Below are 23716 nucleotides of genomic sequence, written 5' to 3'. Positions count from 1 at the left end.
GAAATACAAACTCATATATTCAAGTTTAGAGGCATACATTTTCAAAGGGATTTTACACTTCTTTTGAAAACTTCCAAAGTACTGTCACAGACGATTGAGGAGAGTACTTAGCTAGGGTTAAAATCTTCCAAACATTCCTTTTTTTCAAAGGCTATAGAGGAAAAGGTTTCTCTAGAGATGCATTAGTTTCCCTTTTGATGAACAAAAATGCACTCCTACCAAATTTACTATGGAGTGTTCACCTACTGGAAACTCTGAAAGTGTAAGTATGGAGGGGGCGGGGGGGGGTTGTCTGAAATCTCACACCTCTCAACTTTTAGAGACTTGTAAAAGCATTAGTGTTGTTTGTGAATTCTAGACAAAAATAAATATTCTCTTATGGTATACAAACTATTTGATAGTAGATTCTTATCCTTTCCATCAAGAGGTTTTAAACTATTAATATTAACATTACTAATAATAATTAATAATAGGGAAGAGCAAGAATATGAAAGAAAAAAATTGAATAGATTGTATAACTGTCACATTTGAAAAGTTAATACGGAGCAGGTATTTTGCATGCAGTTCAATATTAACTAATTACCTGTGACAGATGCCTCAATAGTTGACAAAGTCATGGTTGTTGGGCTAGTCACAGATGCAGTTTTAGTAGTGGTGGTTACAGTTGTTGTAGAGACAAATTCGGGTCCAGTTGTAGTGGGGAAGATGCCAGAAACAGCTTTACTGGTGGTGGGTGGCCTTTGAGTAGTTGCAGATGTCACTTCAACAGCTGAAGTTGCTCTTGGGGTTGTGATAGATGCTACTTCAGTAGGGGTAGTTGCCCTTGTGGTTGTCACAGATGTTGAATCTGTAGCGATGGTGGTCGTCAAACTAGTTACAGATGTTTTTTCAGTGGCAGTGGTAGCTCGTGGGGTAGTGACAGCTTCAGTACTGGTGGTGACATTTGGAAGAGTTACAGTTGAATGTTCAGTAGGGGTGGTTGTCAGTGGGGTAGTGATATAAACAGCCTCAGTAGTGCTTGTGATGGTTGAGGTACTGACAGATGCATTTTCAGTAATGGTGGCTGCTGTAGTCGCAGATGGCCCATTAGTAGTGGCCCTTGTAGTTGACTCAGCACTGGTAGTGATGGCTAGTGTAGTGACTGAGGTAGATTCAGTGATGATGGTGGCTGTTGGGGTAGTCACGTGTAATCCATCTGTGATGATAGGTCTTCTGGTAGTCAAAGATGTTTCTTCAGAAGTGGTGGTGACAACAGAGGTTGTGACGGATGTAGGTTCAGTAGCGGTTGTGGCGGTTGGGGTAGTAACAGATGCAGCTTTAGTACTGGTGGTGACAGTTGGAAGAGTTACAGTTGAAGGTTCAGTAGGGGTGGTTGTTAGTGGGGTAGTGATAGAGACAGCCTCAGTAGTGCTGGTGATGGTTGAGGTACTGACAGATGCATTTTCAGTACTGGTGGCTGCTGTAGTCGCAGATGGCCCATTAGTAGTGGCCCTTGTAGTTGACTCAGCACTGGTAGTGATGGCTAGTGTAGTGGCTGAGGTAGCTTCAGTGATGATGGTGGCTGTTGGGGTAGTCATGTGTAATCCCTCTGTGGAGATAGGTCTTCTGGTAGTCAAAGATGTTTCTTCAGAAGTGGTGGTGACAACAGAGGTTGTGACGGATGTAGGTTCAGTAGCGGTTGTGGCGGTTGGTGTAGTAATAGATGCAGCTTCAGTACTGGTGGTGACAGTTGGAAGAGTTACAGTTGAAGGTTCAGTAGGGGTGGTTGTCAGTGGGTTAGTGATAGAGACAGCCTCAGTAGTGCTGGTGATGGTTGAGGTACTGACAGGTGCATTTTCAGTACTGGTGGCTGCTGTAGTCGCAGATGGCCCATTAGTAGTGGCCCTTGTAGTTGACTCAGCACTGGTAGTGATGGCTAGTGTAGTGACTGAGGTAGCTTCAGTGATGATGGTGGCTGTTGGGGTAGTCACGTGTAATCCTTCTGTGGTGATAGGTCTTCTGGTAGTCAAAGATGTTTCTTCAGAAGTGGTGGTGAGAACCGAGGTTCTGACGGATGTAGGTTCAGTAGCAGTTGTGGCGGTTGGGGTAGTAACAGATGCAGCTTCAGTACTGGTGGTGACAGTTGGAAGAGTTACAGTTGAAGGTTCAGTAGGGGTGGTTGTCAGTGGGGTAGTGATAGAGACAGCCTCAGTAGTGCTGGTGATGGTTGAGGTACTGACAGATGCATTTTCAGTACTGGTGGCTGCTGTAGTCGCAGATGGCCCATTAGTAGTGGCCCTTGTAGTTGACTCAGCACTGGTAGTGATGGCTAGTGTAGTGACTGAGGCAGCTTCAGTGATAATGGTGGCTGTTGGGGTAGTCAGAGGTAATCCCTCTGTGGTGATAGGTCTTCTGGTAGTCAAAGATGTTTCTTCAGAAGTGGTGGTGACACCAGAGGTTGTGACGGATGTAGGTTCAGTAACGCTTGTGGCGGTTGGGGTAGTAACAGATGCAGCTTCAGTACTGGTGGTGACAGTTGGAAGAGTTACAGTTGAAGGTTCAGTAGGGGTGGTTGTCAGTGGGGTAGTGATAGAGACAGCCCCAGTAGTGCTGGTGATGGTTGAGGTACTGACAGATGCATTTTCAGTACTGGTGGCTGCTGTAGTCGCAGATGGCCCATTAGTAGTGGCCCTTGTAGTTGACTCAGCACTGGTAGTGATGGCTAGTGTAGTGACTGAGGTAGCTTCCGTGATAATGGTGGCTGTTGGGGTAGTCACAGGTAATCCCTCTGTGGTGATAGGTCTTCTGGTAGTCAAAGATGTTTCTTCAGAAGTGGTGGTGACAACAGAGGTTGTGACGGATGTAGGTTCAGTAACGCTTGTGGCGGTTGGGGTAGTAACAGATGCAGCTTCAGTACTGGTGGTGACAGTTGGAAGAGTTACAGTTGAAGGTTCAGTAGGGGTGGTGACAGTTGAGGCAGTGACATATGCTGTTTCAGTAGTTGGTGCTGCACTTGTGGTAGTCACAGATGTTCCATCAATAGTGACAGCTGCTGTTGGGGTAGTCATGGAAGTTGCTTCAGAGGCAATGTGGGAGGTTGGAGTAGTCTGAGATGTTGTTTCTGTAGAGGGAAAATCCCAAACATTAATATAGAGCTCTGCTAATATTAAACCACACACTTAAAGACAATATACAAACACAATCATCAAGTTACCAGATTGTTTAATACAAACGTCCTTATACATACATTTACTAGCATGGTGAAAAATAATAAGGGGACCCACTTTTCTCTTATGTTTTGGTGCTCCCCCATCAATCTGACCTGATGTTAATCAGTTGTGAATTCTCCAATTAGGTATTCACAACATTTAAAATCCTTTTTACTGTGTACTACTCCCATTTGGGACCTGCTAGGGAGTCCACAAGACCACTGCCAGCTCTACAACAAACAAACCTAAGGTAAATGTTTCCTTTTAAGTGCAGCCTGGTTTTCTTTCAAAAAAGGGGCTGAATTTTTTTTCAAGTTTACATTATTGGAAATCATTCACAGACATGGTGGTCTGTTGACCTCAGCAGGCCACCATCCCTGTGATGGGCTTCAATCTAAATGAGTCATAATGTGCTACCTACCTAATGAGTATTAATGAGGTAGGTTGCTTGCAACCACTCTAAATATATCTTTTCTGAGGTAATCCATTAATACGCAGGTTTGATTGGAAAATTATTTACTATCACAAGAATTTGGGGCCAGTATTTTGAAGCAATAAATAGACTATCTGGCCCCGGGTCTGCCTCCTAATAATCCTGCCGTTACTTCTTTTCCTTTAATATAAATAAAGTCAACAAAAATCTGCAACATTACTTACCAGTCCCATGCCTTCGACATCCCTCCTATTTAGTTAACAAATTGCACATCTGTATGGGATCCAGAGTGAACTTTTGCAGGACCTTATTGCTCCCGGACATTGTCAAATTCTGCCATTCCAAACACTGTGTCTAGTTTTTCCCAACTGCCTGACTCGGGTGTGAAGCTCCCTCTTGCTGTACCTTCATTATTCGACACCATAATGGATTGGCGCTTTTTTATATAGTGCAAACTCGAGACGAAGGTATTGGAGCACTTGGAGTAGACACCAAAACTCGAACAAGATGCTCCAATTCCAACGTTGGCAGCTGTGGTCGTAATGCCACATCCTCAACCTTGCTATTTCTAAAATCCATGAAATCTTTCTTGGTAGCAACAATGTCATCAATGAATATTATCAGATCCTCGTCCAGGCGTTACAAGGATGCCTAAAGTATATGTTAAAATGAATAGGTGTGCTACTACCTTCAAACCAATTTGTGACCACTGCAATCAATTAAATGTGACAGGGCGTAAAAAAAAATTCAGGTTAGGTCACTCTCCCACTTTACTGGTAGGTTAAGAATGGCCATGTTAATCAAGAACACCTCTGATTCAGAAAGAACAAACACAAAGGAGTACATGGGGAATTTATTGAAATAAGGTCAAAGTATGAAACCACGGGTTTTACACTAACACCTTGAATGGCTGTTACTTACCTGGTGTTGAGACTGTGGTGATTGCTGCTGCTGTTGTTGTTGGTAATGCTGTGGATGGATAACAAAGAAATCAGGATATTTGTGTACAGAAACCCTTTGGTAAACAAAGCCCGAAACTGGATGGAAAGCAGAAAGTTAAAAGACAATATGGACATTTCGCACCCAGATTTCCCCCCACCCTTACAGCATTGGACCTTGTTCACTCTCACAGATCCTGTCTCCTGAAGAGAAACTATAAAGATGCATCAAGTGCTCTGCTAGTGAACATAATAAAATGACAATATATTAAGTGTAGCTTTGATATTTTATATGTTCATAATAGGATTAACAAAAACACACAAACCTACTAATTTTGTCAAACAAGTTGAGCATGATAATGACTTTTTCCAGGGTGCCAAGTCCTCCTCTTAACTTTCCAAAATGGCTACAAATGTACCAATGAACACTTTGAGGCTGCTAAAATAAGAAAGCCCTTTGAAGCTATTTTAAACTATGAGATTGATGGGGCACGCTTCAAAAATAACTTCTTTCTGCTCATTAGACTTAGTGATCACCTTTCACTTCTTGATATAGGTTGTAATGTTCAAAGGTGATCACAGGGTCAAAATCTGCCAGCGATCCAGTAAATAACTTAGTTGTGTAAATATATATAAAAAGAAAGAATATAGTGTGCTCTATATTACCCACTATACTAATAATGCCAATGCTAGAATGCTGAAAAATTCTGAGTGCATTTGACGTTTTTATTCTATTATTTTAATAAAAAACCAAAACCATAAATAATGCAAGACAGTCCAAAATAATCTGGGAATAGTTTAGGACTGTCGTGGCCTCAATCTATCTGGCTCTGTCCTACAATAAGTGGCCATTTAATGAACAAAAAGTTGCTACCAGGCCACCATCAATCTCCAACTTTTCTAAAGTGCAATGTATGGTAATCGTACACTTACAGCATTGCACCTCGGTTTTCCAATCAGGTACGGTTACACCGTGGGCACTGCAGATCACCTCATAGGAGTAAGAGGCAGTACACAGCATATCCTTAGTCGAACCATATGTGCACAGGTCATACACACAAGAAAAGTAGTGCGCCTTTGGATCTGTGTGCCAGTGGCATTCAGCAAAAGGTCCCCAAGGGTTTGGAATAATGCTACATTGGCTCTCCATGGCTGCAAGATCTGGGCAGGGTTCATCAATTCCATCATCATCCTGACACCTGGAGAAAAAAGATACAGATCAGAAGATCTTCGCAGGCCATATCAAGAGAACAGACCGAGAATCTGATTGCACGCTATCTTTGTCTTCTCAGTAGCAGCAATACTCTGCAAACAGGTGTGCAAAATTGGGGGAAGTAGAATTTAGCCCACACTGTGTTTTGGTAAAAAAAATACACAAAACTCTACCAAACGAGGTCATTTATTTTTACGTAAATGAATAAAAAAGGATGTGAAATTAAACTTTAGAGTAGGAAAGTATATGAAGCTCATTTGTCAGTGAATTCTCATGAAGCATAGCTATTTAGAAGCAAAACATTTTAGGTGTAGGCAATGTTGTGTTTCCAGATTTTGCAAATTTGTGAAGTAATGCTATTTTGCAAATGTTTGCTGACGTATTTGTAATATTTTACACTCTTAACTTCAAAAGATTTCTCTAGCCCAAGCATGCAGAATATATGTGCTTTTCAACAAGAAAAATGCATCTTAAGAGTACACAGCACCATAACAAAAGGAAGTCATATGTATGGTCTATTAGTACGGCCAGGGAAGATCATTCACAGCCCAACCCTCATAGCAGCACCATATTTTGGCAGGCAAAATCCCATTTTTCAATTCGCCTAGACATGCTTAGAAATTGCCTGTCTTAAACTTCCTTTGGTCAAAGTAACACCTTGATCCGTACCCTTGGACATTAATGTTGGCTTTCCAGGAGTTCCCAAACTCTGCATCACTCCGGGCTATGATTCCGCTGGGCATAAATTTGTCATCACTCTGGTCGTAGTTATAGTTTCCACACAGCCCTAGTAATTGGTTGTGATACTCTGGCCCAACACGAACAACCAAAGTACTCGCTCCATACTGAATCCTGACAGAGAAGGCTGTGTCGACTGTTATCATTTGTCCAACCATGGAGATACTTCCTAAGGTACTGAGCTGGTCGGGTAAGGCAACTGCTGACCCTTCAACCTGGAAGAGAAAAATATCTTGTCAAACATTAACAAGAAAGGAAACGTATACGTTTTTCTTGTGTTACCTCCTATGTTGCCAACATATTCATCAATCTACTACATAAGAGGGAATCAGTGGAACACTAACTCTTTGGATTATTATTTTCTAATCAATTTAAGGTAAGAAGCGGTATCTCAGTTCCAGTGAGAGTTGTGTAAAATGTCAAAGAACACTTGCATCAACAAGGGGAGTATTCTTTAACGTTTTTGCCTTTGAGAACTTCATGAAGTTTCTACAGATTCTAGCACCCAGCTGGTACAAAATGAAGCTAGAGAAAAGCAAGCAAACTCTACATTTTTGAAGGAAAAATACCTTTAAAAACATATTTTGTCCGGAAATTTCACCCGCAAATAAAGTTTACAAGCATTGCATCATTAGCAAATTGCTTAATTATCAATTTTATACAAGCCAGACAGCCTAATTTTACTTTCGCACACTCCTAGTTTCATTGTCAATCACGTGAAGCAAGTGCCATGAACAATTTTGGTAGCTTGCTCTAAAATGAATTAAAAATAAAAAGGGTATCCAAGATAACTCGGTAACATAAAAGAAACACCTCTTACTGATTAATGGCCGTATACGTACACATGAGATAACAAAGAGACTACACCGTAAAGGACACACAAACAAATAAAAGATGCATTATCCATGAATCTAGTGTAGGGATGAGTTTTACATATTTTCTATGGGATAACAAGGAGGCATGTCTTCACAAAGAAACACGCAGATGTGGCATTTGCTCAAGCATACACCACAGGTATTGAGGTAGCTGGCTGGAGGCAGCCTATTTCTATGGTGTTTGCTCATCTAACACTCACCAGCACTGGCTTTCCCTCCTCCAGAATGACGTGAGCTCTGTCTTCAGTACTTTCCAACCAAATTTCAACCCGGTACACAAAGGATACTTCAGAGTTCCCACGGCGCCCATGGAAGGCAACGACACGGAAAGAAAATCCAGAGATGATGCTTGATGTCTTGCTGATCTCGTAGGCACAGGTCCCCGGGACGTTTGCGACGGCGCCATCATATGTGTAGTAGTGGGTGTCACCGCTCACCATGCACAGTGCCCAGTCTGGCTGGCAGCCCAGCTTCTCATTTTTGATGGCACATTGCTGGGCTTGTGGGCAGCTGGAACTCTGGCAGCGGAAGACACCAGGTGAATCACAGCGGCACCGCTGAGTACAATTTGAGAGCCAGACGAGGTCGCCAACCTAAGACACAAGAGTTAGGAGGATAGGAGGGAAAAGTAGAATCAGTAAATCTGGTTTGGAGTTTGCACTCATCCCGCAAATGTTTCTTACACGTTTTTGATTGCAGTCCATGAAGTAGAGCCACCGTGGGAAGTACAGGTGATATCCAGTTAACATGAAATGCATTTATTACCAACTCTAGTAGAGTGCTAGAGAAGCATGTATCAAGCTTTACATATAATGTATGTTAGTTTATAGTTTTATGAGGTATCCAACAGACTATGAGAGTCTACATCAGATGACTAGAGCTGTTGGTAGAGCACTATCCATGCTCTAAGGGAGATTAGCATTGTTTTTCCTCTGAACACAGCATGGGTCTTTCTGCTATACCATCAAATGCACTCACGCTATGTAGCAATGAGAGTGGAATGCATTGGATTGTGTCTGGCCATTCTCTCCTAGGGATTCTAATGCTACTAGGAAGCTATATTTGGTGATAGAGTGTGTAGTGGAATGTTACTGTTCAAAATACATTGGGTTGTTGGTGATTGGTGAGAGTGGGCTGAGAAGAACCTGCTGTGTATCTGCCTAATAAATCTCTTCAAACTACTACAGACTTGGTGTGAATACTACACGCTCCCATAATGGCTGGTCCTCTCGTGTGCTTGTGTGCACTTTTATGGGGTAAGTCTGGTGCAGAGAGGGACTTTGCTCCCAGAGGAGTAATGAAAAAGAATGTGATGTGGGGCCCCAGCAGTCCCCCATATCTCACAGGTCTAGCCAGCGCTATATAAAACTCTTTAAATAAATAAATAGGCCTTGGGCTGAAGCCCCTCCTCCTCCCTTTTCACTCCCACCGCAGGAACTAAAGGGCCTGCGCTACACCCCAGACTGCACAGTCAGGCTGTTACACCAAAAATCCACTCTCTCCAGCAGATGAGCATACTCTGAATTAACATAAGCACTGGTGAGAGTGAAACAGTGGAAAACAAAGCACTGCTTTGTAGAAGACAGACGGGCTTTCAACGCAGGAAGACAGCGCCAGCACTTCGGGTGTCCCTTAGACCCGCCACACATACAGCACCAAGTGGAGGCTGTGACTTTGCCTTATTTCTTAGGGGGTGCTCTGTGTGAAGGGTGACCAAGCATCCCTGATTTGCAAGGACGGTGTCGGGTTTTCACCAGCTGTCCCAGCACTTTTCAGGATATTTAGCTCATGTCCTGGTTTTTAGAGAGGGTCCACTGAAAACAGGGGGAGGTGCTTTTTAATGTTTTACAAAGCAGGGATAGTTAGCAGTTGTTTCAAGGAAGCAATTTAATTAACAGGCAAGCTACTGAGTTTAAAAATTGCATTTAATGTATGTTCTAACTTCCTGTTCTTTAGTTCTCTGCTGAGAATCGTTGCCATTCTGTGCGCACGCTTGTATAAAATTGTAGTCCTTCTTCTATAATTAGGCATTCTTTGGGTTTTGGCTTTAAATTATCTGTGAACCAGAATCTACAATATTGTGTAGGGAGTGCAGCACAAGTCTTCCCTCATTTGCATAGGGCCAGGCCTTAAGCAAATGAGAGCACCATCCCTTCATATGGCAAGTTTGTGAAATGTGCACCCATCCCCGCAAGGAGTGCGAAGGGTCATGCACGCGTCTGCAGTCCGTTCTTGAAGATAACATTTCCCTGGGAGTGCAAAAGGCAGGTACGACCTCCATTCCCCTATCCCCCGATGCCCCTCCCATTAGCCTGCCCTGGGTGCGGACTGGTTGGGTTTTTTATTGCTCACATAAGAGGTGAAGTTACATATTTGCATCGGGTCTCCCAGCTGTTGATGGAAGCCTGATGAAGAGTACATAGCAGTAGCTAGGAGAGCGCTGCTGCTGCGGATCTAGGTGCTTGGTGTACTCACGTCATAGTAGAGCCCCTCGTGCTGACAGCCGCACTGCTCAGCTCGGACGCAGCTGTCTCCGCTTCTCATGTATCCGCCATCACAGACGCAGCCCTCGGAGCAGGTCGCACCGCAGTGAGGCAGGAGGGAGGTGGCATTGCACGTGTCATGGCACTGCGGCCCGCACAGCTCGTAGTGACTGTTTACTGGGCACTGAAGGCCTGCAGGAAGACAACACAAGAAGAGTAACAGGTCAGTTCAGCTTGCTAGTTGTTTGTGTGAATGCTTGACTCGAGCAGAGTGCTCTAGCTTCACGCTAAAATGAAAATAAAAAAGTGGAAATGCTCAAGTGACATTTCATGTTGGTTCCTTTGTGACGGGCAGCTTCCACTGTGGGGCTGCACACATTAGAGCAAGCTCACTCTAGCTAACTGGGACCCCGAAGCCTCAGTCAACCCAGACCTCCTCCTCATTACAAGGCATTGCACTTGCAGACTAACGTTAACCCTGTGGCTCTCTCAGTTACCTACTGATATACAAACACGCTACTGCTGGTAATATTCAGGCACGAGAAAAATGTGTCTCTCACCACAGAAGGAGCCATTTCTCCAGCTGCTGATGGCCACGTTGGAGGCCTGGCAAACGGCTGCATAAGTCTGAATGGCCTGGCACAGCACTGTGCTGTTCGCTTCAGTCAGGCAGTGGTCGTAGACGCAGTCAGAGTAGTAGTGAGCCGGGTCGATCTTTGAGTGACAGGAGGAGAAGGGCCCTCTGGGGTCTTGGATGATCCAACAGGCTCGCTTGGAGGCCATCATCTTATCTGCACTGCAGACGGGGCAGTCACCTGAGCAGCCGTGGTCACAGTTAGTGTCGCCCTCTGACATCCAGCTGGAACCAAATGTGAAGGCGAGGTTGACTAGAGAGCCACTTTGAGTGGTGAAGTCATCGGTGGTCTTGCCATTGAAATTGCCACACAAGCCACTGGTTTGGCCCCAGTACTGTGCAGACAGGGTGACAAAGACACTGTAGACCAGGTCATAGTTCACCGTCAGGCCAAAATTGGTTCTCAGTACTGTATAGGCTCCGCTCCTGAAGATGACAATGCTATCGAGGTTTACTGGCAGAGTCTCAGCTATCCCATTGATCTGACAGAAAGAAACAAAGAAAGTTAAGAGAGAAAGAAGCAAGGCATATAGAATGTCAATGTATTTTGAGCTGTGCAAAACAAGCATATTTGCCAACAAAGTCGTCCAGCAGCCCATAACCATAGAAACCATGGTCTCTTCAGCCTCTTGAAAATAAGCAGGAAATTTAAAGCATCCTTGTTCAGACGCAGAGTGTTCACTTCTTTCTGGAATGAAGAGGAGGAAGGGGCCTGAAAGTATTACTAATAACAGTGTTCATTCACATCCTGTGGAGTACGTCAGTTAAAAATGTTACTGAGCTAAACAAGGGAATTCAATAAAACTCTGTTTTCATTTAAAGACCAAACCAGCATGTTTTATCACTCCTTAATACCTGCAAATGTACAACTTATTGGTATCTGTTTGTTTCTTTTATTTTAGATATTATTCTGCCTTTGGAATTAGGGTAATAAGTTTTGCTGTATGCAGTACTTTAGTATGTACAAAAATATCCTGTGAGGGAAATCTAAAGAAAGGTCCCCAAATACCATTTTATTTACACAACCTTTGTCTTACAAGTTACAGGGGTCATTTAGAGCTTGGTGGATAGCTATAAGGCAGCTACAAAAAAGGGTCGGAGCCCCCCGTTCACTAAACACAAGCTTTCTTTGATCTTTTAAAAAGTTGGGGAAGTGCTGGGTTTCCTTTGCAGAGACTCAGCTTGCTTCAGCAGCAGGAACCTTTGACCTACAGCCCATCTGCCACAGGGCCCTTGGTCAGTGCACCTCAGAATATCCACCCTAAGCAGGAAGGTCAGCATGCGAACCCCACCTTGACGAAGTCTAACTTCCACAACTGCATGAAGCACATCTCAACATGAATAAAAGACAACTGCCTGAAACTCAACACCGGCAAAACAGAAGTTCTGATCTTCGGCAGACACACCACTCTTTGGACTGACTCCTTGTGGCCAGTGGAGCTCAGACCTACCCCCATGCTGAAAGACCATTCCTGCAACCTCTGCATCATACTGGACAGTGAACTCTCCATGAAATGTCAGGTCAACTCTGTCACCTCAGCCTGCTTAAACACAGTTACTTGCTCCGCACAGTCTTCAGAAGGCTCCCCATCAGCACAAGAAAAACTGTGACACAGGCCAGCATCGCCAGCTGCCTCAACTACAGCAACGCAATCTATGCCAGCACCTTCACTGAACTCATGCAAGGACTCCAGACAATCCAGAACGTAGCAGCTAGACTGATCCTCAACCTGCCCAAGAAGACATACATTACCCTGCACCTGGAAGACTTCCACTGTCTACCCTGTGCAGAAGAGATGCCAGTTCCAGCTCATGACCCACACCTACAAAGCTTTCCACTACCAAGGACCAGACTAAGTGAACCGCCACCTGACCTTCACCAACCCACCACAAACCTTTGCTCCGCACACCTTTTTCTTGTTCAGACACCTCACTTCCGCTGCAGCTGTGCCTGAGGATGTTCCTTCTCCCATCTCACAGCCAAAGCTTGGAACTCTCTCCGCTCCATCTGCACACTTCACCCTCGTTGAACCACTTCAAAAAGGACTAATACCTGAAGCAAAGCACCTGGATACCCAGGGCTGATTAGCCACGCTGTATAAATGCTACTTGATTGATTGAGGGCTGCAAAGAAAAACCTAGAAGTCCCGAACAGACTCAAAGAAATGGCTTCCAAGCACTAGCAGAACAGTCCCAAGAACCTCATGGCCATTGTCTTTTTACTTTGAGAGTTTTTTTGTTAAAAAGAAACAACAAGCATTGCCAACTCGATGCACAACACGTGGTGCCTTTTAGGCAAAGCTTCAGTGTCTTCACTGGAGCTGCAGTCACAGCTGAGGCTCTACTGAAGAGACAAAGATCCCCGCCTACTTGACAGGGATCTCTAAATATGGCAGGTGGGTTACTGTCAGGAGAGAAGAGATACTTTCTTGCTTTCTAATATATGCTGGCTCACACTCAAATCTCCGTCCCTAGTCTTCTTTGATGTTATTCTTATATCCCCTTTAATTTATCAGCCATTAGCTGTATGGTGGTGACCTATTATATTCAAACAATTTACACTTAGATGAGGCGTGGGAATAGCTCCATGCTCAGAATAGGACGCCTATGTTCTCCGTGGTTGATTCAATACTTATCCAGCTCAGGACTATTTCGGTCTGACAGTGTTCAGAGTGAATAAGTTGTATCCTTCTACTACTGACTTAATGAGACTCATTTTCTTTTGTCAGTCCACCGTGGGAGTGCATGTATCTCCTTAGTTCCCCTTCATCCCTTTCCCCTGCTCTCTAATTCTGCTTTTTAACCCACAATCACTCCTTTCCCAACACTCAGTGGTTCAATTCCCCATCACATTTCCTGATTTTAAAGGGAGTTCCCAGCAGATTAACATTGCTGTTTAGCTACTCGTTATCTTTTTTGTCCTCCTGCATATTTTCTTTGTTTACTTTAAATTATCTTTCTAAAAAGATCATACTTTATTTTAAACCCAACACTGAAAAATGTGCATGCATTAGTGGCCATCATGGAATGGCTTTTCACTAACACAAAACCAATTCCCAGATCGAGGACCATGAGTCGCAATGAATGCACATTAATCATAATGCCCTGGCAGCCATTTTGGCATTAACTAAGGCCACAACAAACAAGGCAAAAGACTGACAAACAAATATCTCGCCTTTTACTGGTAAAAATCTATTGACAATACCAATGCTTATTTTATGCTGCTTTTTCGTACTGAATCTAGAAAAACTGTGGTACTTGGTATCATTTTTTTTACATCAATCACCTGAAAATGAATTCAGTTAAGAAGTAGCCATATCACATTATTTATCTCCTTCTTTTAATCAGTCATTATTAATCTATAATACCCTTTTGCATTTTTTCTTTTGCCCATCCCCCATTTACTTTGGTGTCTTCCCCTTCACGTTTACTTTTTCATACATGCATGTCACCATAGCCACTTACATACATTAAGTGGGCTTTCTTTTTGACTGAGATTCTTTACTAAGGAACACTGCAAGTACTTTAATATGATGACACATAAATATGTCTCTATGGTCACATCTTCATTGTGCAAACTGTGGTATCATTAAAGTGTGTGTGCTAACCCACAACCGAAGTTCAAACCAGTGCTGACCTGGCGAGGTGGTGGACCTCTAGACAGGGCCCAAATGAGGCCCTTTATCTCCCAATATTGTCATCCTCTCCATGTGATTGTTTACAATGTTTCTCATCATGGATTGCTGATGCTTATCATGTGCTTAGAGGACGTGTTTGCTTCTGGTGAAAAGAAACAAAGCCAGTAATGTAGCTAGGCACTTTGCCGTCTGTGTCAGTCCGTGCCTTTGCCGCCCGCAACAACCACACTGAAGAGTGAGGGGTGCTGGTAATGACCCCTGAACCCTTGATTTCATGCTACATATATCAAAAGCTTTGACAACCATTGAATTCTATAACACTTCAACCTCACTAGAGGACATATCATTCATTGTGACCTGGGGTGCGCAAAAGGAGTGTGCACTCGCTTTGCACACTCCTAGGGCGCAGACTTGTGTCCGCCCCTTTCTATAGTAGTGAAAGGCCTGGGGCACATGTAGCCCCAGCGCTATCTTGAAAGGGTGTGCCCTCATTTCCAATGGAGGATATGCCGCTTGCAAATTCAGAAATCTCTTTGCCTATGCACCCGCACCATATTAAAACATGGGCATTGAACAAAACAGGCCCTTAGGAGGTGCCCTCACAGAGCGCCACAAAAAATGTACCCACAGTCAGTGGATCTCCTGAAGGAAGCTCTCTGAAGGGTGTCCCACCAATGCCCCTAAATATCACCCAGGAGGCAGGTGCAGTCAGTCACTACACATGCCTGCAAGAGCATCTCTAATCCCTCTTCAAAGTGCAGGGGGGTTACCGCCTGCACTGTGAGACACAGAATGGTTATGAAGCAGCCGCTCCTTTTTTCAGATGAACGGGCTGCTTCCAGGGCAGTGCAAGCTCCCGGGTCTTTTGAGGGTAGCACATTCACCATAATAGGGCTCACTTTCCCTGATTAAGCCAAGCGCACCTGTTTAAATGTGCACCATGGTGCAAACAGGAAAAGTGCACCCTATCAGTAATACAGGCCCATATTCCTCAGCCATATTTCACAAACCTGTTAGCCATTAGGAAGTAAAACTACAGCTGATTTAGGGATATATTTCTCCACTGCCAGCGCGTTCCCATTACTCCTCTGACTGATACAGTCCAGTTGAATTTCTGATAGAGATAGTTGAATAGCTGCTAAAAACTCATCTTTTCTCATTTCTGTTTTCTGGCATTCGTTCCATCCCAAGCGCAGAGATACCCTCATGGGTGAGTCAGCGCTATACAAACCAATAAACTTCAAACTTCAAACTGATGTGAGCTGAAGATAATCCTTCAAGGCACTGTCAACGCGTGTTTTTAGTATGTAATGCTCTTCCTTTTATGCGGCCAAACAATGAGCAAATAGCAATAAATGTGTTTTTGCCAGGAATCATACGGGAAGTAAGACGGATAATAGAGTCTGTCCTATCACAACGTCAAGTGCAGTATTTAAAACTTTGGTACTCAACTATATGACACGAGTGGGTTGCACTGGATGCAAGCATTGCATTTGTGTTTTATGTTCATAGATGTTCAGAAATATCTTTGGGTTTTTTTAATTCTCAGAAAAATACATAAATGTAATCAACATTCAGCAGAAAATATAGACTTTCTCTTTTTATATTTGTTAATTTGTGTTGTCTAGCTTTTCTGAGTTACAACCCATTCATATTTACCTTGACAGTAGACCTTCTGCCACTCTGGAGATGTATCTGCATCTGGTTCAAGGTGACAAAGACCCCTGTTGATATGGCCGACTGAAGGACTTGGCTTTGCTTATTCTTCAACTCAACTCTGAAGAAGGGCAGATCTCCTATCACTCCACTGTACTCAGACAAGATGTATTTGCATGTGCCATGGAAGTCAAACCTTCTCCCATCAAAGCTGGTGTAGTGCAAGTCCTTCGTGGCTCGACAGATGCCATCGGGTGGCGTATGGCAGCCATAGATACCCTTGATGGTGGTGCATATTTTCCCATTTGTGCATGGAGAGTTTGAGCACTGGACAAGCCCAGTTATGCCATCACACCTGCAAAATGTCTGGCAGTTGTCTTTTTTCCAGAAAGTTTCCTCAGCATGGTAATATCTTCCATTGTCTGTGCAACCACATTGATTTTGAGCTACACAGTCCATACCACTGAGCACAAACCCAGTCATACATTGGCATGCTTCCAAATGTGGAGTAAGACAGGTAGCTGGCACAGTAGTGTTTGCACATGTGACTGGGCATGAAGATCCATACAGCTCATACTGCTGGTTACTGGAACAGTTCAACTCTGCAGAAAAAGAAACGAAATAGAGGCACTTTAACCAGAGGCATACTACTGGAGGCAACTTTACAGCTAGTTTAACACAATTTGCCAACCAACTTCAATCATAATCAGACATACACATATATCTATAGTTATGTAAATGCATTTGTAGTATATAGTACAATATGTCAGGTAAGGTATGATATAGCATGGTATACAATAAATCAAATTTTCTTGTCTGATGGGTTAATACAATCCATCAACAAGTACAACCTTAATATTAATCTTGCAAAAGCTAAAAGTAATAAAAATGTTCAGAATTTAAAATCAACAGTGAAATATTTTTACAGAGTTACAGTTGTAATTCAGTCATAAAGTTGGCCAACCTCAATGATTTTTTTCTTGTTATCCAAGCAGCATGTGAAGCAAGGAAAGGTGTGTATGTTTCCTCAAGCACAAAGGAGACCAGTATTTTCTTTTCTTTGAAATCTAATAAACAAACCATTGTGTCTGCCAGAAAATTATCACCCGTGTCTAGTATTATGTCCTACATAGGTGTACTTGTGACAAATTTAGAACTGGTGGCCTACTTCACACACATAGGAACATAAGGACCCTTTCAATAGGTATTCATACATGGGGAGCTTCTGTTGCCCACGTAGGCATGGAATGATTGTTAAGGAAGCATAAGGCAAAAATCTGAACGTTTTCCAGAATATTTGCAATATGGCATATATTGGATTCAGATGGAAATCTCAATCTTTTTTGAGGGAATCTTGATAAACTGGAAACTATTTCCAGAATGATGGGTGACTACTTCATGTCTCTGGAAATATTAAAAGTAGGTTGGCTCCACGTCATCTTGGTATAGACTTGAGAGTATCAACTACTTAGAATACCAATTGTATTGGAGAAGGAACTGTTGCCTTTAGAGCTGCCTGTATTTTGCTTGTAGGAATTTAAAATGTTCCTAGATATGTTCTAAGTCACAGTGACAAAGTAAATTGCATTGGCTTCCCAATTAGTCCATATATTTATTCTGGGAAAAGATGATTTAGTGTTTGGATGTAGATCTTGTATGATGAATATGCAAATTGCATAATGGTAAACTGTGAAAATGTAACTCCATCTGAAACTCCACTGTTGCTGTTGTTCATAAAAGTTGTTGAGTAGGCAGGACTACCAACGTACTGAATATGTGGAAAATAAACCTACTTACCACAACCTAGAAGGCTCCTCCATGGCCGGATGGCAATACCATGACTCTGGCAATGGTGGGCATAATTTTTCACAATTTCACAGAGGGCCTGATGGTCACCATCAGTTCCACACATGTCATAAACACAGTTCTTGAAGTAGACCTCAGTGTCAGGATTGATGCTGTTGTTAAAAGGACCCATTGGATCTTTCATGATTCCACAATAGTTCTGGTTGCTGAATTGAGATACCATATCCACACCACACACTGGTGGATTGTCAGTGTCTATGCAATTGAAAGGAGAGCCTTCACCATCTTCCTTCCAGCTGTTTCCAAAGGTGACCACACTTTCCACCAGAGATCCAGCAGGAACCCTAAAGTCATCACTGTTGTTCCCATTGAAGTTTCCACAAAGGCCAGCAAGAGAACCAGAGTATGCTGCAGGCACCTGCACAGCTACATGATCCATCCAGTCGAAGGACACCAAAAGTCCAAAGTCTGTCTGAATAACTGCAGAGGAGCCACTGTAATAGACCTGGATCTTCCCAGATTGACTGGAAATTGGGAGATTACACCCAGAGCCATTCATCTGAAATTAATTTTAAAAACATTACATCAAAATATATGATTATGTAACAGTGGTTTAAATTAAACACTTCTTCTACATGGTTGATGTTCTGTCTGCCTAAAAATACTATAGCCAATGCCTTAATCATGCTAAACATACTAAAATTAACATTTTCATCCTTACATATTTTTCATGTACAATTATGGCTCTGCACCTTTTCACCTTTTAGCCTATCTCCAATAGTCAGATGTACACTGAACTATAAAGTTATGTTGTTGATGACTTGAGAGTGGTGATTTCAATGTCCTACATAACAGATTAAAGAAGAGTATTATTGGGTTTCTCTCAGGGGAGTGGCATACATGAAGGGATATTAAAGTGGCCCAAAGGGTTGAGTCATTGAGATAACCTGTACCTACTCTTTATGCATGCGATTTCTGTTTCACAGTTATCTTTGTCTGTTACTCAGCCAACATTGTTTTTTAATTTAAAAATCTGTTCCGTTGTCAAAGGTAATGATGAACGTTATTATCTCAGTTATCTGAGTTCACTTTGTCTCTGTTTCTTAACTGTTCATTGCCCCTGTGTGTTTTTCCTCACAGGTTTGGGCTTTTTGGTAAACCCTACATGCCAGCTTCCACTACTGAGACGTATGCACATGTTGTCAGCTGTTTCAATACTTCAGTGACGCCGCAGTTTAATTGATTACCTTAACACAATCTACAACTGGATGAAGTAGTTTAGGTGAAGAACGGTCACTATGATCATAATGACCTATGTTAAGTAAATTGATGGAGTAGTTCTAGAGGTAATCTACAGGTCAATATCGACTTCAGAGCATGATCAAGCCTGAAAGGGATATTGCTTTATCCATCCAGTTGGCCAAAATAATCAATCTGCTTGAGATATTGTGGAGACAATTTTTAAAAAACATATACCGATCAGTCTTTAAAAATCTGTATTAGAAAATACAAATTTCTGGAGAATATTACAGTAGTGTGATCAGTTGTCCGAAATTGATAAGTGTATTTAAACTACTATTTTAGCTTCCATTCCTTTAGTTTATATCCAGCATTTCGGGAACATATTGCACAATCTTGTTCTGTGGCATTATTTATATGTGTAAGACTATTCTATAGCTTCTTAAAAAAACGTCTCTAGATATCTACAGTTTATGTGTGGAAGATCTTGCAGGGTACTTCCACAATTGGTGGAAAAATAATTTGCTTTTCAAATTTCTGCTTCAAGCAATGTTCATGGTGAAAGCTCAAGTCCCTCCCCTTCAAAATCCTCCTCATATGTGACATGAAGGAAGCGTCTAATGTGGCCCATGGCCATGTCTGGTGATCACCCTCTGATGTTCAGCATCATCTGCGAGGCCTGGTTCACACTTGATTATAAACGACTAGCAATAAAGCGTAACAGTCAACAGACAATCTTTCCTATTGTTGTCTATGGTGATCGGTTAGAAGCATTTTGCAGAAATTTAGGCAGGAAAAAGCAGTATCTAACACCAAAGGAGCATACCTATAAATGAGTGGTGCATTGTGGTAATTTGTTTGCTCAGGTGCCATGTTCTTAGTTTATGCTCTGGCTGACCATAGCTGTAAATACTCTGTGTTTTTGTTATGCTTCTCATATTTGTAATTCAATGTTCAATGGTGCTTATTATTAGGACTGGGCATAGTTCGCGGAGTTTTGCTACGTGGAACTCAGCAAAGTTACAAAAAAACTCAGCGAAGTGCAAACTACAGTTTGTGCTGGTTTTCCTGCCCCGCGGGTAGAAATTCTATCTGAGCGGCAGCTCGCGCTCGCGAACTTACTGTTCGCAATCGCGAACATACCGCTCGCAACCGCGAGAGGGTAAAAAACTCTGCTGTACATCGTGAAGAGCAGTTTTCTGCACTCTGCGAGCTTTTCAGAGTGCGGAGTGCAGAGTACTCTGGAAACTCCACGAACGGAGCGAAGTTCACCGCCCAGGCCTACTTAAGATGCTGTTTAATATGCAAAAAAAATGTCATTGTTGTGGTCACTGAAGACTTGCTGAGAAGTGCATAAATATACGTACATCCAGCTATAATACATGGATATGTTCGTTAAGCACCCAGCATTTTCCTTAATGGCATTCTGCAATGGACAAATGTGCAGGAGCGTGACCGTATGTTTTTCCTGCTCATAAAGATGACAATTGTTTTTTAGCCTGCTCGCTGATGACTGGCACAGTGACCAGACCTAGATATCAGTTCATTAGATGTATTTCTCATTGTGTTGAAACAGTCTGATAACTAGTGCCACCTGAGGAGCACTTTACAAATCTATATATCTTCCATTCTTGCTATTGGTCTTAAATGTTTTCGTAATAGCTGCTTGGATCTAAGATTAAGAAAGAGTCATCAAGTTAGTTAGCTGAGAAGAACAAATAACATTACCTAAACAAATATCATCTTACCTCAACTATGCCATGTTCTCCACTTGCTATAGAAATCTTCTCTCCATAGACATTTACTTCCACTCTTCGAGTCCAGGCCACCACTGGTGATGATCGGTGCTCGTTTTGCACCATGATGCTGAAGTCATTTAGAGTGCCTGCCTGTGAGCTGGTCTTGCTGAGGGTGTACCTGCAGGTTCCCTGATAGTCAAAAGCCACTCCATCAAAGGTGCGATAGTGAAGGTCACCAGAGGCCCCGCAGATACCACTTTCAACAGGGTAGCACTTCCTGATTTCGCTCACAACTTTGCATTCTTCTAGGGCGGCACATGTGTGGACCTCACACACCATCTGTTGTGCATTACAGGTGCATTTCTGGCTGCAGGTATCTGTTAGGAAGACCTCATCTCCCAGGTTGTAGTAGACCCCATCCATGGTGCAGCCACACTGACTTACAGGGATACAGAGGCCAGAGTGAAGAGCAAACCCTTCATCACAGAAACATCCATCCACGCTCTCTGCGGCGCACATGACAGTTTGATGAAGGTTGCGGCAGGTGGTTGGGCAGCCAGTGCCAAACAGTTCATAGTGGCTGTTGTCAGGGCAGTTGTCATCTGTGGAAAATAAAAGCAGGTAGAATAATTTAATTGTTACTAGTTTAAGCAATGGGCGTGCAGTAAATCAAGAGCAATGCGTTGCATACTGCTGAATTTAATTTTTCTTTGAACATCCTGTTCAAGGTACATTCAGGTACCAAGATTTTCAAAAATGGCTGAGATTCAAATGCTTCTAAGGAACACAAATTAGATTTCTCTATAGAATTGAAAAAAACATTTGAAACACACATTGCAATTTAGCAACATTTGCTGATATTGCTCACTGTTTATCTTTATCCTTCCTACTACTGAGAAAGGAATTACTGGAAAAAGCTATGCCAAATATCTAAAGCCTATCTAAAGCTGTGCACAGAGCTGTAGACCTACCACATTGCAGCTCCGCCTTCCAGTCTGGAATCACCAAGCTGTGAAGGTTACAGATGTCCTCGTAGGCCTGGACAGCTGTGCAGAGCATCCCCTTGTTGGTGCCGTAGAAGCAGAGGTCATACACACAAGAGGCCACAAATGGTTCCGCGTCCTCGTGCCACTGGCACTCATCGAAGGGGCCTGATGGGCGGGTGATGATCCTGCACTGTGCCTCGATGGCTCCCAGATTGGTGCAGGTGCCGTTGGAGCTGGTTACACCTGTATCATCCTCACACCTGAGGGGAGAAGAGAGAATGAAACTTAAATATAAGGAGTCTTGGACTTAATATGAATTGAATTTGTGTTAAAATCAAACAGAGGAAAGATGCATCCATTTCAATGATTGCCAGCAAACCACGACCATGGCTGTTTCACAAACACTCCTCTTACCCCTCCCCCCCCTTTAGAAAGACACTTATACACTGCGATTGCTCCCATTTCCGGCTGTTTCTCAAGCTCAGAATGCTCAGCAATACAGACTTCTTTAACTTTCAGTGTAAGATTCAGTGGGAATTTTACTACTCATCTCTTCCCAAGTGAACGAGTCCCAGCTGCAAAGAGTCCCAGCGGGGAGCAGGGCAGGCTATGTTAATACACTGAAGACGGGGTGATGCTGGGACACAATGCAGGGGACAATCAGAGTGTGTGTGGCATCCACAGCATCCAGTGGGTGGCACCATGCCCGTAGTGCAGCGGTATGTGAAGCAGTAAAGCTTAGTGACACAGATGGCACATACTCATTCAAAAGTTGCCACCCTGGGAGTTACCCCTTTGGTCTGCCCCTTGCAGAGCATGGAAGGGTCTGCACAGAAGGGGGGCTTGTCCTGCACCCCTGGCTAGGCAGGTAGTGGATGATGCTCGCGCTAGGGCTCTGTGCCTCTTAACTAGTGATCACCGCCTTGCCGAGTCCCCTTTGGGCCCTGGTGGTTACTGAGGTGCACTGAACACATGTTTTTTGTACAGCACTTTTGGTGCTGTGAAGTTGACATCATCCATATTTCAGTGATTGCGGTTTCTTGTGCGGGTCTCCGGGATGCCTCCATATCCCAATAATAGGACCCACATTCAATAGCTTGTCCAATCTCTACCCAGCGCCTGGAAGCACTTTCAGGATTACAGAGGGCTTTACACACTGGCTTTGCTCATTCATTCATTCATGCTTTTTATGAACATTTCATGAGCAGCTCCTACTGACTATGCTGTATATTATTCACTATACATTTCACTGCCCCCTGTTTCATCTACCATTTATTTCCTCTAAACGTCACAAGTGCCTCAGTATATCATAAAACGTATTACCTGACATCGGTATTGCGGTATTTAAGGTCATTTTAATTTTACATATTTGGGACAAAAATATCACTTACCTGCAAGGAACAGAAAAACCAACAAACACTTCCACAACCCACAGAATGTTGCATATATTTTGGTGTTTCTTTTCTGAAAGTTAAGACGTAAATTGGCTCACCCTGCTGAATCGATGTCTGCTTTCCAGGAGTTCCCAAACTCTGCATCGTTGCGCGCAAGAGTTCCATCCGGCTTCTTCTTGTCGTCCTTGGGGTTCCCGTTGTAGTTGCCACACATCCCCCGCACTTGGTTCTGGTACTGGGGCCCAACTTGTACTGTGACTGTGTTTACCCCGTTGTACTGGATGCGGACCCCGAAGGCTGTGTCCACAGAGATGGCGCTCTTGGCCGCTGTGACGGTTCCAAGAGACCCCATCAAGGCTGGGAGTCTGGTCTTGACTCCATTGATCTGAAAGACATAAAATATCCCTTTGACAGATCACGAACTTTAAAAGCAACAAGAGCCAAATGTAAATCAATCACGTTGTAACTACCAACGTCTGCTTTTAAAATATCATTTAGTAGGTAATTAGAGTCAATTAAGGGCACGTGGCCTCCAATATTTCTTGGTTAAGTCATTAAAGTGCTGACTCACCACTTTTTTAGGTTTCGCCTTGCCGAAAGCTGCGTAGCAGACTTTTGCAAGGCGAAAACTTTTGAGAATAATATGTGGCTTATTCCCGCCTCTGTCTTCCATTGGCTAGCTCCATAAATGGAGGCTAGCCATTGGAAGACAGAGGCGTCCGTCATTCACCGAGGCGATTCATGGGCGTTCCTGGG

The 23716-nt window shown here is 43.2% G+C and overlaps 1 protein-coding gene across 1 annotated transcript in view; it reads right to left on the bottom strand.

The window, feature by feature from the left end:
• The window catches only part of LOC144769611 (uncharacterized), a 248238-nt gene that overhangs the window by 43390 nt on the left and 181132 nt on the right, over positions 1–23716 (bottom strand). Inside the window, exons 66-77 of the mRNA XM_078653774.1 lie at positions 23059–23345; positions 21552–21826; positions 20590–21182; positions 17594–18161; positions 15800–16398; positions 10429–10984; positions 9861–10060; positions 7586–7978; positions 6442–6725; positions 5493–5758; positions 4543–4590; positions 584–3100 (exon numbers count right to left, since the gene is read on the bottom strand). Of these exons, the coding sequence (XP_078509900.1) occupies positions 584–3100; positions 4543–4590; positions 5493–5758; positions 6442–6725; positions 7586–7978; positions 9861–10060; positions 10429–10984; positions 15800–16398; positions 17594–18161; positions 20590–21182; positions 21552–21826; positions 23059–23345 (6586 nt within the window). The remainder of the gene's footprint in view (positions 1–583; positions 3101–4542; positions 4591–5492; positions 5759–6441; positions 6726–7585; positions 7979–9860; positions 10061–10428; positions 10985–15799; positions 16399–17593; positions 18162–20589; positions 21183–21551; positions 21827–23058; positions 23346–23716) is intronic.

This window comes from Lissotriton helveticus, chromosome 7 (assembly GCF_964261635.1).
Source record: "Lissotriton helveticus chromosome 7, aLisHel1.1, whole genome shotgun sequence".
Classification (NCBI taxonomy): domain Eukaryota; kingdom Metazoa; phylum Chordata; class Amphibia; order Caudata; family Salamandridae; genus Lissotriton; species Lissotriton helveticus.
The sequence above is the reverse complement of the archived record's forward strand: the minus strand, read 5'-3'. Positions and strand labels throughout refer to the sequence as shown.